General features: G+C 45.0%; 1 protein-coding gene across 1 annotated transcript; it reads left to right on the top strand.

The window, feature by feature from the left end:
• Nucleotides 1–6,715: 6,715 nt before the first annotated feature.
• On the top strand, nt 6,716–7,543 carry LOC137313880 (probable G-protein coupled receptor 139). Its single transcript, XM_067979617.1, has one exon. The coding sequence runs from the start codon at nt 6,716–6,718 to the stop codon at nt 7,541–7,543; it is 828 nt and encodes a 275-aa protein (XP_067835718.1).
• The last annotated feature ends 8,934 nt before the right edge of the window (nt 7,544–16,477 follow it).

The following is a 16,477-nucleotide window of genomic DNA, read 5'->3' as shown; positions in this document are numbered from 1 at the left end:
CAACAGACAGAGGAAGAGTAGGAAGGCAGTGCAGGGGTCCCCTGCGGTCATCTCCCTCGAAAACAGGTATACCATTTTCGATACTGTTGGGGGAGATGGCTCACCAGGGGAAGGTGGCAGTGCCCAGGTTCATGGCACCGTGGCTGGCTCTGCTGCACAGGAGGGAAGGAAAAGGAGTGGCAGAGCTACAGTGATAGGGGACTCAATTGTAAGGGGAATAGACAAGCGTTTCTTCGGACGTAACCGAGACTCAAGGATGGTATGTTGCCTCCCTGGTGCAAGGGTCAAGGATGTCTCGGAGCGGCTGCAGGACATTCTGGAGGGGGAGGGTGAACAGCCAGTTGTCGTGGTGCATATAGGCACCAACGATATAGGTAAAAAACAGGATGAGGTCCTACAAGCTGAATTTAGGGAGCTGGAGTTAAACTAAAGAGTAGGACCTCAAAGGTAGTAATCTCAGGATTGCTACCAGTGCCACGGGCTAGTCAGAGCAGGAATGACAGGATAGCTAGGATGAATACGTGGCTTGAGAGATGGTGCAAGAGGGAGGGATTCAAATTCCTGGGCCATTGGAACCGGTTCTGTAGGAGGTGGGACCAGTACAAATTGGACGGTCTGCATCTGGGCAGGACTGGAACCAATGTCCGAGGGGGAGTGTTTGCTAGTGCTGTTGGGGAGGGTTTAAACTAATGCGGAAGAGGCATGGGAACCGATGCAGGAAGTCAGTGGGAAATAAAGTGGTGACAGAAACAAAAGGCAGTAAGGGAGAGCGTACAGAACATGACCGGACAGATGGTCTGAGAAAGCAGGGCAAAGAGCAAGGGAAGTCTAGATTGAACTGCATTTATTTCAATGCAAGAAGTCTGATGGGCAAGGCAGATGAACTCAGGGCATGGATGGGTACATGGGACTGGGATGTTACAGCTATTACTGAAACATGGATAAGCGAGGGGCAGGACTGGCAGCTCAATGTTCCAGGGTACAGATGCTATAGGAAAGATAGAGCAGGAGGTTAGAGAGGAGGGGGAGTTGCGTTCTTGATTAGGGAAAACATCACGGCAGTAGTGCGAGGGGATATATCCGAGGGTTCGCCCACTGAGTCTGTATGTGTAGAACTGAAAAATAAGAAGGGAGAGATCACTTTGATAGGATTGTACTACAGACCCCCAAATAGTCAACGGGAAATTGAGGAGCAAATATGTAAGGAGTTTACAGACAGCTGCAAGAAAAATAGGGTGGTAATAGTAGGGGACTTTAACTTTCACAACATTGACTGGGACAGCCATAGCATTAGGGGCTTGGATGGAGAGAACTTTGTTGAGTGTATTCAGGAGGAATTTCTCATTCAGTATGTGGATGGCCCGACTAGAGAGGGGGCAAAACTTGACCTCCTCTTGGGAAATAAGGAAGGGCAGGTGACAGAGTGTTAGTGAGGGATCGCTTTGGGACCAGTGATCATAATTCCATTAGTTTTAAGATAGCTCTGGAGAAGGATAGGTCTGGCCCAAAAGTTAAAATTCTAACTTGGGGAAAGGCCAATTTTGATGGTATTAGACAGGAACTTTCAGAAGTTGATTGGGAGAGTCTGTTGGCAGGCAATGGGACGTCTGGTGAGAGGGAGGCTTTCAAAAGTGTGTTAACCAAGGTTCAGGGTAAGCACATTCCTTATAAAGTGAAGGGCAAGGCTGGTAGAAGTAGTGAACCTTGGATGACTCGGGAGATTGAGGCACTAGTCAGAAAGAAGAAGGAGGCATATGACATGCATAGGCAGCTGGGATCAAGTGGATCCCTTGAAGAGTATAGAGATTGCCGGAGTAGAGTTTAGAGAGAAATCAGGAGGGCTAAAAGGGGACATGAGATTGCTTTGGCAGATAAGGCAAAGGAGAATCCAAAGAGCTTCTGCAAATACATAAAGGGCAAAAGAGTAACTCGGGTGAGAGTAGGGCCTCTTAAGGAGCAACAAGGTCAACTATGTGAGGAACCACAAGAGATGGTTGAGATCCTGAATGAATATTTCACATTGGTATTTACGGTTGAGAAAGGCATGGATGTTAGTGAACTTGGGGAAATAAATAGTGATGTCTTGAGGAGTGTATATATTACAGAGAGGGAGGTGCTGGAAGTCTTAACGCGCATCAAGGTAGATAAATCTCCGGGACCTGATGAAATGTATCCCAGGACGTTATGGGAGGTTAGGGACGAAATTGCGGGTCCCCGTTCAGAGATATTTGAATCATCCACCGCTGCAGGTGAGGTGCCTGAAGATTGGAGGGTAGCAAATGTTGTGCCTTTGTTTAAGAAGGGCGGCAGGGAAAAGCCTGGGAACTACAGACCGGTGAGCCTGACATCTGTAGTGGGTAAGTTGTTAGAGGGTATTCTGAGGGATAGGATCGACAGGCATTTGGAGAGGCAGGGACTAATTAGGAACAGTCAGCATGGTTTTGTGAGAGGAAAATCATGTCTCACGAATTTGATTGAGTTTTTTGAAGGGGTAACCAAGAAGATAGATGAGGGCTGTGCAGTAGACGTGGTCTACATGGGCTTCAGAAAAGCCTTTGACAAGGTACCGCATGGTAGGTTGTTACATAAGGTTAAATCTCATGGGATCCAAGGTGAGGTCGCCAATTGGATACAAAATTGGCTTGACGACAGAAGACAGAGGGTGCTTGTAGAGGGTTCTTTTTCAAACTGGATGCCTGTGTCCAGCGGTGTGCCTCAGGGATCGGTGCTGGGTCCGCTGTTATTTGTTATTTATATTCATGATTTGGATGAGAATTTAGGAGGCATGGTTAGTAAGTTTGCAGATGACACCAAGATTGGTGGCATTGTGGACAGTGAAGAAGTTTATCTAGGATTGCAACGGGATCTTGATAAATTGGCCCAGTGGGCCGATGAATGGCAGATGGAGTTTAATTTAAATAAATGTGAGGTGATGCATTTTGGTAGATCGAATCGGGCCAGGACCTACTCCGTTAATGGTAGGACGTTGGGGAGAGTTATGGAACAAAGTGTCCTAGGAGTACAGGTTCATAGCTCCTTGATGATGGAGTCACAGGTTGATAGGGTGGTGAAGAAGGCATTGGGCATGCTTGGTTTCATTGGTCAGAACATTGAATGCATGAGTGGGGATGTCTTGTTGAAGTTGTACAGGGCATTGGTGCGGCCACACTTGGAGTACTGTGTACAGTTCTGGTCACCCTATTATGGAACGGAAATTATTAAACTAGAAAGAGCGCAGAAAAGATTTACTTGGATGCTACCGGGACTTGATGGTTTCACTTATAGGGAGAGGTTAGAAAGACTGGGACTTTTTTCCCCTGGAGACTAGGAGGTTAAGGGGTGATCTTATAGAAGTCTGTAAAATAATGAGGGGCATAGATAAGGTAGATAGTCAAAATCTTTTCCCAAATGTAGGGGAGTCTATAACGAGGGGGCATAGATTTAAGGTGAGAGGGGAGAGATACAAAATGGTCCAGAGTGGCAATTTTTTCACTCAAAGGATGGTGAGTGTCTGGAACGAGCTGCCAGAGGCAGTCGTAGAGGCGGGTACAATTTTGTCTTTTAAAAAGCATTTGGACCGTTACATGGGTAAGATGGGTATAGAGGGATATGGGCCAAGTGCAGGAAATTGTGAATAGCTTAGTGTTATAAACTGGGCGACATGGACATGTTGGGCCGAAGGGCCTGTTTCCACGTTGAAACTTCTATGATTCTATGATTCTATGATATGATCTATGATTCTATGAAAATCACCACCAGTCATGTAAGACTAGAACCATCACCAGTAATGTAAGAGTCGGATCACAACCAGTAGCGTTAGAGTAGGTTCACAACCAGCAATGTTTGAGTCGATTCACGACCAATAATGTGAGAGCAGAATCACCAACAGTAATGTTAGAGTCGGTTCACCACCAGTAATGATTGAGTCGGGTCACCACCAGTAATGTTAGAGTAGGGTCACCACCAGTAATGAGTGAGTAGATTTACAAATTCTAATGTTAGAGCAAAGTGACCACCGGTAATGTTAAAGTGCAGTCACCACCAGTAAGGTTAGAGTCGGATCACCACCAGTAATGTTAGAGTAGGGTCACCGCCATTAATGTTACAGTTGGATCACCACCAGTAATGTTCGAGTAGGGTCACCACCATTATTGTTGGAGCAGGATCACCACCAGTCATGTTCGAGTCGGGTCACCAACAGTAATGCGTGAGAAGAATCTCCACCAACAATATTAGATTAGAATCACCACCAGTAATATTAGATTAGAATCACCACCAGTAAAGTTAGAGTAGAATAACCTGCAGTCACGCTGGAGCAGGTTCACTACCAGTAATGTTAGAGTAGCGTCACCAACAGTAATGTTAGAGTCGGGTCACCACCAGTAATGTTAGAGTAGGGTCACCACCATTAATGTTAGAGTAGAATCACCACCAGTAATGATGGAGTAGAACCACCAGAACTCATGGTTTCATAGAAGCATCACCAGTAATGTTATAGTAGGATCACCACCCGTAATGTTAGACTTGCGTCAATACCAGTAATGTTAGAGCAGAATCACCACCAGTAATGTTAGATTAGTGTCACCACCAGTCATCTTAGAGAATGGTCACCACCAGTAATATGAGAGTAGAGTTACCACTAGTAATGTCAGAGTATGAGTCACCAGCAGTAATATTAGACTAAAGTCACCACCAGTTATGTTAGAGTAGAATCACCACCAGTAATGATAGAGTAGGGTCACCAGCAGTGATATTAGAGAAGGATCACCGCCAGTGATGTTCGAGGAGAATCACCACCAGTAATGTTAGAGTAGGGTCACCACCAGTGATATTAGAGTAGGGTCACCGCCAGTAATGTTAGAGTAGGGTCACCAACAGTGATATGAGAGAAGGATCACCGCCAGTAATGTTAGAGTAGAATCACCACCAGAAATGTTGGAGTTGGTCGTCACCAGTCATGTTAGAGTAGAATCACCATCAGAAATGTTCGAGTCGGGTCACCACCAGTAATGTTAGGGTAGTTTCACCACAATTAATGTCAGAGTCGGATTACCAAAAGTAATGATGGAGAAGGGTGGACTCCAATGACGTCAGAGTGGAGCCACACCCAGCAATGTTAGATTAGTGTCATCACCAGTCGTGATCGAGACGGATCACCACCGGCCGCCGTCACAGTACAAAACAATTGTAATTGTGTCATAGTTGAGGGAATATTTCATTGAATTAATATAAGGACCCGTAGGGATCGCAGGAGTTATTTTCCGTTCAGTAATTTTAATGGACGGAATTTCAAGGACTGAAGTACATTATTTCCCGATTGACACTCCCGGGTGCGTTAGCTGAAGCGGAAGATCTCCGCTTATTTGTTAAGTGACTGGAACGAACGTCAATTTTATGCAACCTGTTTTTCTCACCGGGGCACTGATTGATCTATAAAGGGGGAGCAGTTACTGATCTCAGATATACTTCAATCTGAACCGTAAAGCTGGACGGAATTCACCTGCTCATCTGAAAATGGTACAGGCAGCAATTCTCCAGATAAAATATATTTTCTACTCTGTTCTCGCATCTTTTGGTGTTCCCGGTAAGTCAATGTATCCTATTGTTTAATTTCTGTTGACTGAGACTGTTTCGGTGCTGATTTGATAATATTGCAAATTCCCGATAATATCCTCATTGTAAAATCACAGAGGCGCCGGGATAAAGGAGTAAATATCAGCGCTAACCCTCCAGGCAGCAGGCAAGACGCTATTCTGGTCAATATATCGTTGGCAATGGGCGCCCTCATTTCCTCACTTGACTGCAGGAGGGCGATTTACCCCCTTCCATTGCACAGTGAGCAGCTCACTAAAGATTGCGATGCATGGTTCCATTGCACCGATTACGTTACGAACCGGCACGATGGGCCGAATGGCCTCCTTCTCTGTGCTGTACAAATTTATGATTCTGTGATTCTTTGATCACTCTGCTTCATGTGGGTATTACTCGGATTACAGACATCTCCACCTCATAGGTGACTTTGAAAGATAATTTGAGGAACATTTGTTCAAACCACAGATAATGCGGCTGAGAGAGATGACTCCTGCTGGAAAGAAACTTCACGGTTTCCTCCAGGCGCTGCTCTGAAAACCCTCCGGCGTCCTCTGGAATATTACGGGGTAGATTTTGGTCATTACCACCCAAGGATTAACCATCGCCGAGCCAGAGTGGATAGAAAAATCAATAGCAGCAATTCAGGGCATAACTGACAAAATTGGGTGGGTGAAATACGTTTTTGAAACCTTCATGGCGGTCTGAGATCAGCGCTCAACGCTGCACCGAAATATATGTCTGGATGGATGACAGAGAATGTGTCTATTTATTGACTTTCTAAAATCAACAAGTTCAATCGCCTCCCTCCACCAATCCTCATTCTCCGTTGCTCCCCGTTAACTGACACTTTTTGTAAATCTCGGACCAGTGATTTCTATTCCTATATTTTTTTCTGTGTAATGTTTTATTTCCTTTTAACATTCTCACTAATGCTCTCTGTTAAAACGGAGCCCGTGTACATCACCGTAGGGAGCAACAAAGCTGAATGTAGTGAGATTCCGTGTGCGTGTCCCCAGTAACTTTCCTCTTCTCTCTCTTTCTTACAGCAAACGTAGTGACAATTGTGATTCTCTCCCGAGGAAGTTGTGGCCTTTCCAAATGTGTCTCTGTCTACATGTTGGCGATGGCAACAGCAGATCTCCTGGTCATCTTCTTTAACGTAATAGTCTGCCGGATATTCAATGATAACTTTCCATATTCATTCCTTTCCTACACTGTCTGTTGTAAGTTCATTTATTACATTAATTTTGCCAGCCTCTATATGTCGGTGTGGTTTACAGTCTCGTTCTCGTTTGATCGATTTGTGGCGATCTGTTTTCAAGGGTTTAAAGCGAAGTATTGCACCAAGAGAACCGCGACCGTCATTACTGTAGCGGTCTCTGTCCTCGCCTATTCAAAGGGCGTTCCTATGTTTTTTTCATATGAACCTGAACGAATAATTAACAATGTGCAGTGGGGTTGCCGGCCAAAGGTGGACGTTTTCACATTACCCACATGGGCCGCATACAACTGGCTCCAGGCTCTGTCAATCCCATTGCTCCCATTCAGTTTCATGGTACTTTTTAACTCATTGACCGTGAGACGAATTTTAGTGTCCAATAGAGCCCGCAGGGAACTCCGGGGTCACAGCAGTAAGAATCAGAGTGATCCAGAGATGGAGAACCGAAGGAAATCCATCATTTTACTCTTCACTATATCGGGCAGTTTTGTACTCTTGTGGCTGACAGCTGTCGTGTGTTTTGCAACCACTCGGCTGTCAAAAACCTTTGATTACCAAGGTGATTACTCAAACCCTGGATATATCGCCACTGAAAGCGGATATCTGCTCATGTATTTGAATTCCTGCACAAATACGTGTATTTATGCAGCTACCCAGAGGAAATTCAGAGAAGAACTGATAGCTCTACTGAAATCTCCCTGGTCACTGATTCTCAGATTGGTTAAAAAATGAGAAAAAAATAAGTCAAACTAAAGATTCTTCTCATGACTAAAGCCAAATTTCAAATCATTGTCTGCATTAGAAAGTCTTTTCTGGTAATCTGAAAAAAATGGGAGATGTCGTGCAATGTTACAAAATAAAATAAAATAAAGTAAAATAAAACCTGATGAAGGTAACTGCAGTTCTACTTGTACATGTCTGGTTGCCTTTTGAGAGTTCCTACGCAATCTGCTTCCACCACCCTTTCAGGTCGCGAATTCCAGATATTAACAACCCTCTGTTTGATAAAAAATGTCTCCTCATTTCCGCTTTAAGTCTGTTGCCAATTATTTTACATCGAGAACCTTTGGTTACCGAACCACTCGCAAGAGGAAATTATTTCTCCCGATTGGCTCGTTCAAATCCCCTCATTACTTTGAATACTTCTATTCGATCTCCCCTTAATCTTCTCTGTTCAAAGGATTTAACATTTGAAATCCTCCAGTCCTCTGGTACCACTCCCATATCCAAGGAGGATTGAAAGAAAGTGGTCGAAGCTTCTTTTATCTTTAGAATTGCTTCCCTCCCAACCTTGGATGTATCCCTTCTGAACCGGGTGACTTGTTAACTTTCAATGATGCCAACCTATTTAGCACCTCCATTCTTTCTATTTTTATTTCATACAATATCTCTACTCCCTCCTCCTAGACTACGATATTAACTTCACTCTCTTCTTTTGTGAAGACAGATGCTAGGAATTCATCCAGCACATTAGGCATGCTCTCCATCTCCACAAGGAGACGCCTTCTTTGTCCTCAATCACAGTATCATATTATCATAGTACTGCATCGCAAGAAGGAGGCCATTGGGTCCATCGTGCCTGTACTTGCTCTTTGAACGTGGTATCCTATTAGTCCCACTCCCCTGATCTTTCCCTATTGCCCTGTCAATATTTCCTCTTTAAGTTTGTATCCAATTCCCATTTGAAAGTTATTGTTGAATTTACTTCCACCACCCTTTCAGGACTGCATTCCAGATCATAACAACTCACTGCGCAAAGAAAAGGCAGATGATGAACCGAGGGAACAGGATTAGGCCATTCAGCCCCTGAAGCCTATTCTACCATTCAATTAGATTGTGGTTGATCAGTACCTCAACTTCATTTACCCGCCTTTGCTCCATCTCCTTTAACCAACAAAAAACGATCAATCTCAGTCCTGAAATTTCAATTGCCCACAGCCTATGAGGGCAAGTGAGTTATAGATTTCCACTATCCTTTGTCAGAAAAAAAGTGCTTTCTGATTTCGGTCCTAAATGTCCTATCTCTCTGTGGTCAGACTGAGGAGAGGAGAAAGGGTCCGATTGAGGAGAAAAGAACAGATTGGGGGAATGGGGGACGTTGAGGAGAAATGGTCAGATTGCATAGAAAATACCTGATTGAGGCAAATGGGATCGGATTGCGTGGAAGGGTTCAGATTGAGGAGGAGTGGTCAGATTGAGGATAAACCGAGAGATTGTGGAGAAAGGGGCAGATTTGGGAGAGAGAACAGATTGACGAGAAGGGCTCAGTTTGGGGAGAAGGGGTCAGATTGTGGAGAAAGGCTCAGTTTGGGGAGAAGAGGTCAGATTGTGGAGAAGATTTCAGTTTGGGGAGAAGAGACAAACTGAGGAGAGGGGATCAAATTTGGTAGAGGGAAAGATTGAAGAGAGGTAGTCAAAGTGGGAAAAATGGGTCAGATTGAGGAAAAGTTGGCAGTTTATACAAGTTCAGATTGAGGACTAGTGGACAGTTTGAGAAGAAGTCAGATTGAGGGAAGGGGCCAAATTAAAGAGAATAGTAAGTTTGAGAAGAAGGGAAAGATTGAGAAGAAGAGGTCAGGTTGAGGATAAGGTTCAGATTGGGATGAAGGGTCAGGTTGAGTTTGGAAGTCACTCGGAGAGGTAGATGGTGGTTGGAGTGCGGTATGTTTGAGACGGAATGACCTGAGAAGAGGTGTTGGATGGGAAGCAATTTTGTGACGTTCCGTGTGTTGACAGGGCGGCTGTGAACGTGGTGAAGGGAATGTAATTCCCTAAAACAGCCAGTCGTGGTCGCTGTGTCGTTGCTGCTCCAAAGTTCGCATCGTTCAGTCGATAAACCATTACAGTCTTATTCTGAGGCTGCAGGGTTCAAGTCCCTGTTTGGGTGTTGCTTTTATCAATTCCAATCCCACTCAATTTACACCTTAAATCACCGCCATTAAGCGGCAGTCAGTTAAAGTCTGCTGCCCAAAAATATAGATGTCACTGAGCTGCATTATTATTCAGTGCACAACTGCTGCCCAGCGGAGTGAGGGAGGAGAGAACTGAAAGACTGACCAGGAGTCAGATTCACTCAAAGGGAACTTTAATCCGGGAGGAGGGAACCGAATGATTGACAAGGAGTCAGATTCACTCAAAGGGAACTTTAAATCGGGGAGGAAAGAAACTGAACGATTGACAAGGAGTCAGATTCACTGAAAGGGAACTTTAAATCGGGGAGGAGGGAACTGAACGATTGAGAAGGAGTCAGATTCACTCAAAGGGAACTTTAAATCCGGGAGGAGGGACCTGAACGATTGAGAAGAAGTCAGATTCACTCAAAGGGAACTTTTGTACCAGTTTAAAATGGTGGAAAATCCTTGCCCATTTCCACTTCCTTCCCCGATTCCTTCATCTTTCTTTCTCTGCATCTCTTATGGTATCGTTGATTATTGATTATTTTCCATGGAGATTAAAACAGTCCATGTTAAAACTGGTGGTCGGGCAGTCAACCTTTGAATAGAAAAAGCAGGTGATGAACCTTGGGAACAGGAATAGGACAGTCAGCCCGTAAAGCGTATTCCACCATTCAATTAGCGCGTTGCTGATCCGTACCTCAACTTCATTTACCCGTTTTTACTCCGTATCCCTTACCCAACAAAAATCGATCGATCTCAGTCCTGATATTTAAATTGACCAACAGCCTACTTGGGAAGAGTGGTACAGATTTCCACTACAATTCGTGTGAAAAAGTGTTTTCTGATAACTGTGAGTGGTCAGAATAGAACCATCGAAAAGACAAAGCACAGATGGGCCATTCGGTCCATCGTTTCTGCGTCTGCTCGAAGAACAACCAGGTGCCCTTTCGAATCCCACCTTCCATCACCCGGTCCGTCGCCCTGCAGATTACAACACTTTAGGTACAGGTACAGGTACTTTTTACAAAAGTTGAGGGTCCCTTCCTCAAACACCAATTGGGGCAGCGAATTTCATACACCCACCACCCTCCAGGTAAAAAAAGTTTTTCCTCATGTTCCCTCTAATCCTTCCGCCAATCAGCTTAAATCTATGTCCTCTCGTTCTTGAACTCTCCGCTCAGATAAACGGGTACTTCCTGTCTGCTCCATCTGGGCCCCTCATAATTTTCTACACCTCAATCAAGTCACCTCTCAGTCTCCTCTGCTCCAAGGAAAATAACCCCAGCCTATCAAATCTGTCCTCCTCTCTGTAATTTGCAAGGCCTGGCAATATTCTTGTAAATCTTCTCTGCACTCTCTCCAGAGCAATTACGTCCTTCCTGTAATGTGGTGACCAGAACTGCACCCAATACTTCAGCTGTGGCCTTACCTGCGTTTTATACAGTTCCATCATCACATCCCTGCTTTTGTACTCTATACCTCGGCTAATAACGGAGAGCATTCCGTATGCCTTCTTGGACTGCCACCTTCAGGGAACTGTGCACATGCACTTCAAGGTCTCTCACTTCCTCAATCCCTCTCAATATCTTTCCGTTTACTGCGTAATCCCTTTTACTGTTTGCCCTCACTAAGTGCATTAGGTAACACTTCTCCGAGTTGAACTCCATTTGCCACTTTTCCTCCCACTCCACCAATTCATTGATATCTTCTTGTAGTCCACAGCTATCCTCTTCACTATCAACTACAAGGCCAATGTAAATGGAAATGGGGAAGTTCGCTTATGTTTGCACAGTGTTCAGTTCCATTCAGATAATGAAGCAGTCCGTGCCCGCATGCAGCAAGACATAGATAAATTCCTGGCGTGGGCTGATAAATGGCAAGTAACATTCGTGCCAGGCAATGACCATCTCCAACAAGAGAGAGTCTAACCACCTCCCGTAGACATTCAACTGACTTACCATCACCGAATCCACCACCATCATCATCCTGGGGTCAACATTGACCATAAACTTAATAGGACCAGTCATATAAATACTGTTGCTACACGATCAAGTCAGAGGCTGGGTATTATGCGGCGCGTGACTCACCTCCTGACTCCACATAGCCTTTCCACCATCGACAAGGCACAAGTCAGGAGTGTGATAGAAAACTCTCCACTTGCCTGGATGAATGCAGCTTCAACAACACTCAAGAACTCGGCACCATCTAGGAGAAAGCAGCCCGCTTGATTGGCACGCCGTCCATCAGTCTAAACACTCACTCCCTTCACCACCGGCGCACCATGGCCGCAGTGTTTTCGATCCACGGGATGCACTGCAGCAACTCGCCAAGGCTTCTCCGACAGCACCTCCAAAACCCGTGACCTCTACCACCTGGAACGTCAAGTGCAGCAGGTACATGGGAACAACACCACCTGCACATTCCCCTCCAATTCACACACCATCCCGACTTGGAAATTTATCGCCGTTATTTTCGTCGTCCCTGATTCAAAATCCTGCTACTCCCTACCTAACAGCACAATGGGAGAACCTTCACCACACAGAGTGCAGCGGTTCAAGAAGGCGGCTCACCACCACCTTCTCAAAGGCAATTAGGGATGGGCAATAAATGTTGGCCTTGCCAGGGACGCCCACATCCCATGAACGAATAAATAAAAATAGTCACGTCTTCTAATTTGCCAATCATGCCCCCTACATTCATGTCCACTTCATTAATGTATACCACAAATAGAAAGGGACTCAACACTGAGCACCGTTGCACACCACTCAAACGGATTTCAATTCCCATTTTACCCTTTGTTTCCTGTTAGAGAGCCAATTTCGGATCCAATTCGCCAAATGTCACTGTATCCCATCGGTTTTCACCTTTCTGACCAATCTGCCATGTCGGACCTTGTCAAATGCCTCAGTAAAATCCATGCAGACAACATCCACTTCACGACCCTCATGAATCCTCCTTGTCACTTCCTCAAAGAATTCATTCAGATTTGTAAGGCATGACCTTCTCTGCACAAATCAATGCTGACTATACCTGATTAAACCATGCCTTTCCAAGTCACAGTTTATTATATCTCTCAGTATTGATTCTAATAGTTTGCGCACCACCAAGGTAAGACTGGCCGACCTATCATTTTTCGGCCTTTCCCTCGTACCCTTTTTGACCAATGGTACTACGTTTGTAGGCTTCCAGTCTTCCAGTACCTCTCCTGTATCTAGTGAGGATTGGAAAATGATCCTCAGAGCATCCGTTATTTCCTCCCTGGCTTCCCTCAATAGCCTCGGAAACAATCCATCCTGCCCCGGTGACTTATCAACTTCCAAGGATGCCAGTCCCTCGAGTGCTTCCTCTCTGCTTACGATGGCCTTATCCAATATTTCGCAACTCTCCTCTTTAACCCCTACATCCGGATCATCCCTTTCCTTTGTAAATACGGAGACAAAATATTCATTTAAAATCCTACCCACATCTTCTGCTTCTACACACAAGTTACCCTTATCATCCCTGATTGGTCACACTTTTTCCTTAGCTATCCTCTTATTCTTAATGTACTGCTAAAACGTCTTTGAGTTAGCTTTAATCTTACTAGCTCGTATTTGTTCATGCCCTTTGTTTGCTTTCCTTATTTCCTTTTTTACGTCATCCTTGTACTTTATATACTCCTCTAGGCTTTCTGCAGTATTTACTTTTCTGTGACTGTCATAAGCTTTCTTTTGCTGCTTTATCTTGCCCTGTATAATTGTAGAGAACCAGGTTGCTCTAAATTTAGCAGTGCCACGCTATTTCTTTGAGGGAACATATCTGCATTGTACCCGTAGAATTTCATTTTTTAGTGCCCCCCACTGGCTTGCCACTGATCTCTCCTCAAGTTGTGCTGTCCAGTCCAATTCTGCCAAATCACCTCTTTGTTCTGTAAAATTTGAATTCACACAATTTAAAATGTTTACTTCTGATTAAACTCTGTCCTTTTCCACAATAATTGTTAAAACTAACTGAATTGTGGTCCCCAATATGGTCACCCAGTGTCACTTCACCCACTTGCCCATCTTCATTCCTCAGGACTAAATCTAGAATTGCATCCGACTCTTGTTGGGCTTGTCACGTACTGGCTAAAACAGTTCTCGTGACAACGATCAAGAATTTTGCGCCCTCTGTGCCCCTCAAACTGTTTGAATCCTAATTGATGTTAAGGTGGTTGAAGTCCCCCAGTATTATTGCCCTCTTATTTTAGCACTCAGAAATTTGCGGACATATTTGTTCTTCTATCTCCCTTTTGCTCTTCGGAGGTCTATAGTACACTCCATTAGTGTGAATGCACCTTTATTATTTCTTAGCTCTACCCATATGGCCTCGATTGATGATCCGTTTCGCATATCATCCCTTCTCACAACTGTAATTGATTCTTTAACCAATAATGCTACCCTCCCCCTCATTTTTATCACCCACTCTATCCTGCCTGAAAACTCTATATCCAGGGATATTGAGCTGTCAATTTTTCCCCTCTTTAAGCCAAGTTTCCTTATAGCAAGGATAACATGCTGCCATGTGTCTATCTGTCCCCTTAGCTCATTTGCTTTGTTTGTAATACTCCTTGCATTAAAGTATATATCCTTTAACCCGGTAAAATTCCTCTGCTGAACACTATTTAAGCTTTGCTTCTTTTGCTTTCTGAGTCGCTAACTACGTCACTAACTGCTTTTCTACTTCCCGTTTCCTGGTCTGAATTTGTCCTTTCTGTATCTGCTCTTTGGTTCATATCCCCCTGCAATACTAGTTTAAACCCTCCCCAACAGAACTAGCAAATGTCCCCGCGAGGATATTGGTCCCGGTTCTGCTTGGGTGCAACCAGTCCAGCTTGTACAGGTCTCGCCTTTCCCAGAATCGATCCCAATGCCTCAGGAATTTAAAGCCCTCCTTGTACACCATCTCTCAAGCCACGAATTCATTTGGTCTATTCTCCTATTTCTGCTCTCGCTAGCACGTGGCACTGGGAGTAATCCTGGGATTACTACTTCAGAGGTCCTGCTTTTCAATTTATTTCCTAACTCCATATATTCTGCTTGCAGGATCTCATCCTTTTTTTAACCGAAGTCGTTGGTACCAATGTGGACCACGACCACTGGCTGTTCACCCTCTCCCTTCAGAATGTCCTGATCTGTGACTTCCTTGACCTAGCACCAGGGAGGCAACATGCCATCCTCGAGTGACGTCTGCGGCCCCAGAAACGCCGATCTGCTCCCTTTACGATGGAATCCCCTATCATTATTGCTCTCCCATTCTTTTTCCTCCCCTCCTGTGCAGCTGTGTCACCCGTGGCTCAGGAGGAGAAGGTTTCAGGTTGAGGATGTGGTGTCGGATTGGGGAAAAGGAACACATTGAGAAGGGGTCAGATTGAGCAGAAGGGCTGTGTTCCAAACCGATTTAGGAGCAGCCTCGCCAGTTTGTCCCATAAGCCCTTCATCCCGCCAAACCTGCCATCTCCACCCTGAAGAGGCAAACCTCCATCAGCAACAATAACGGAAGTGTCGAGCTACCTGATCTGCATCGGGCTGGGGTCCGGCATTATTACTGGTTTGGGCAATCTGGATGGAGCGGGACACTGATGCAAACCCGTTTAGGCTCCCAATAGGGATCGTTTCTGGCATCTCTGGGTGAAAGTGTTACCCTGGAGATATTGTGGGTAAATTTAACGTTCGGTCACGGTGTAAAACAGGCGATGGTGAATTAGCTGCCCATTATGCACCCAGCACTAATTTACTCTTCAATGAAGTTAATTTGTGTGGAAGGGGTTCGCTTGGGGAGGAGGGGCAGATTGAGGAGAAGGTGATAGATTGAGAAAAATGGGTCAGATAAGGGAGAAGTGGTCATATTGAGGACAAGGTGTCAGATGGAGAAGTGGTTAAATTGAGGAGAAGGGGAATAATGAGGAAAATAGGTACGATTGAGAAGATGGAGTCAGATTGAGGAGAATGTCCAGATTGAGGAGATTGTCAATTTGGGGTGAAGAGTTCTGATAGGGGAGAAGGAGTTTGATTGGGGAGAAGGGTCAGATTAAGTCGAACAGGTTTATCTTGAGGAGAAAGAGTCAGATTGAGCAGTTGAGTGAGATTGAGGAGATAGTGTCAATTGAGGATGGTGGAGATTTGGGGCAGATTGATGGCAGTTGGAGTGCAGTTTGTTTGAGAGGAAATGGGCTGATAACAGTTGTTAAGCTGAAGCAATTTTATGACGGGACGTGTGGGAACAGGGCGGCTTTGAGAATGAAGTGCGGGAAATGTAATTCCGTGCCACAGCCAGATAGATTCGCTGTGTCGTCAAAGAGAACGTTTTTACCAGTTTAAAAATGCAGGTAAAATTTGCCCACGTCGACTGAGCTTTCCGAGCTGGACACATAAATCGGTCGGGATCATGAAAGACTCTGCAACCCTGAGGGGCTGTGGTAGGGAATTGCATTCCCCTCATTATACATTTACACACGCCCTGTGAACACAGGTCTCCTCCAACCTCAATTTGACCTGTTCCCTTCAATCTGACCATTTCTCCCCAATCTGACCATCCATGAAGATCCAGAGCGTGATGTTCCATGGTCCCACACTACCAGCAAGACAGGCAGGCAGTGGACGAATATTGCAGAAACAGTGGGGGCGTAGGAAATAGTATCCAGAGTGTCTATTGGCACAACTGTGTCAGCTAATGTGTTGCACTGTGTCTGGCAATGAGTTGAAAGCGGGCCGGGACTTATTTCAAGACTCACATCAAACTCTCTATTTTG

The sequence above is a fragment of the Heptranchias perlo genome, unplaced genomic scaffold, assembly GCF_035084215.1.
Source record: "Heptranchias perlo isolate sHepPer1 unplaced genomic scaffold, sHepPer1.hap1 HAP1_SCAFFOLD_49, whole genome shotgun sequence".
Lineage (NCBI taxonomy): Eukaryota > Metazoa > Chordata > Chondrichthyes > Hexanchiformes > Hexanchidae > Heptranchias > Heptranchias perlo.
The sequence above is the reverse complement of the archived record's forward strand: the minus strand, read 5'-3'. Positions and strand labels throughout refer to the sequence as shown.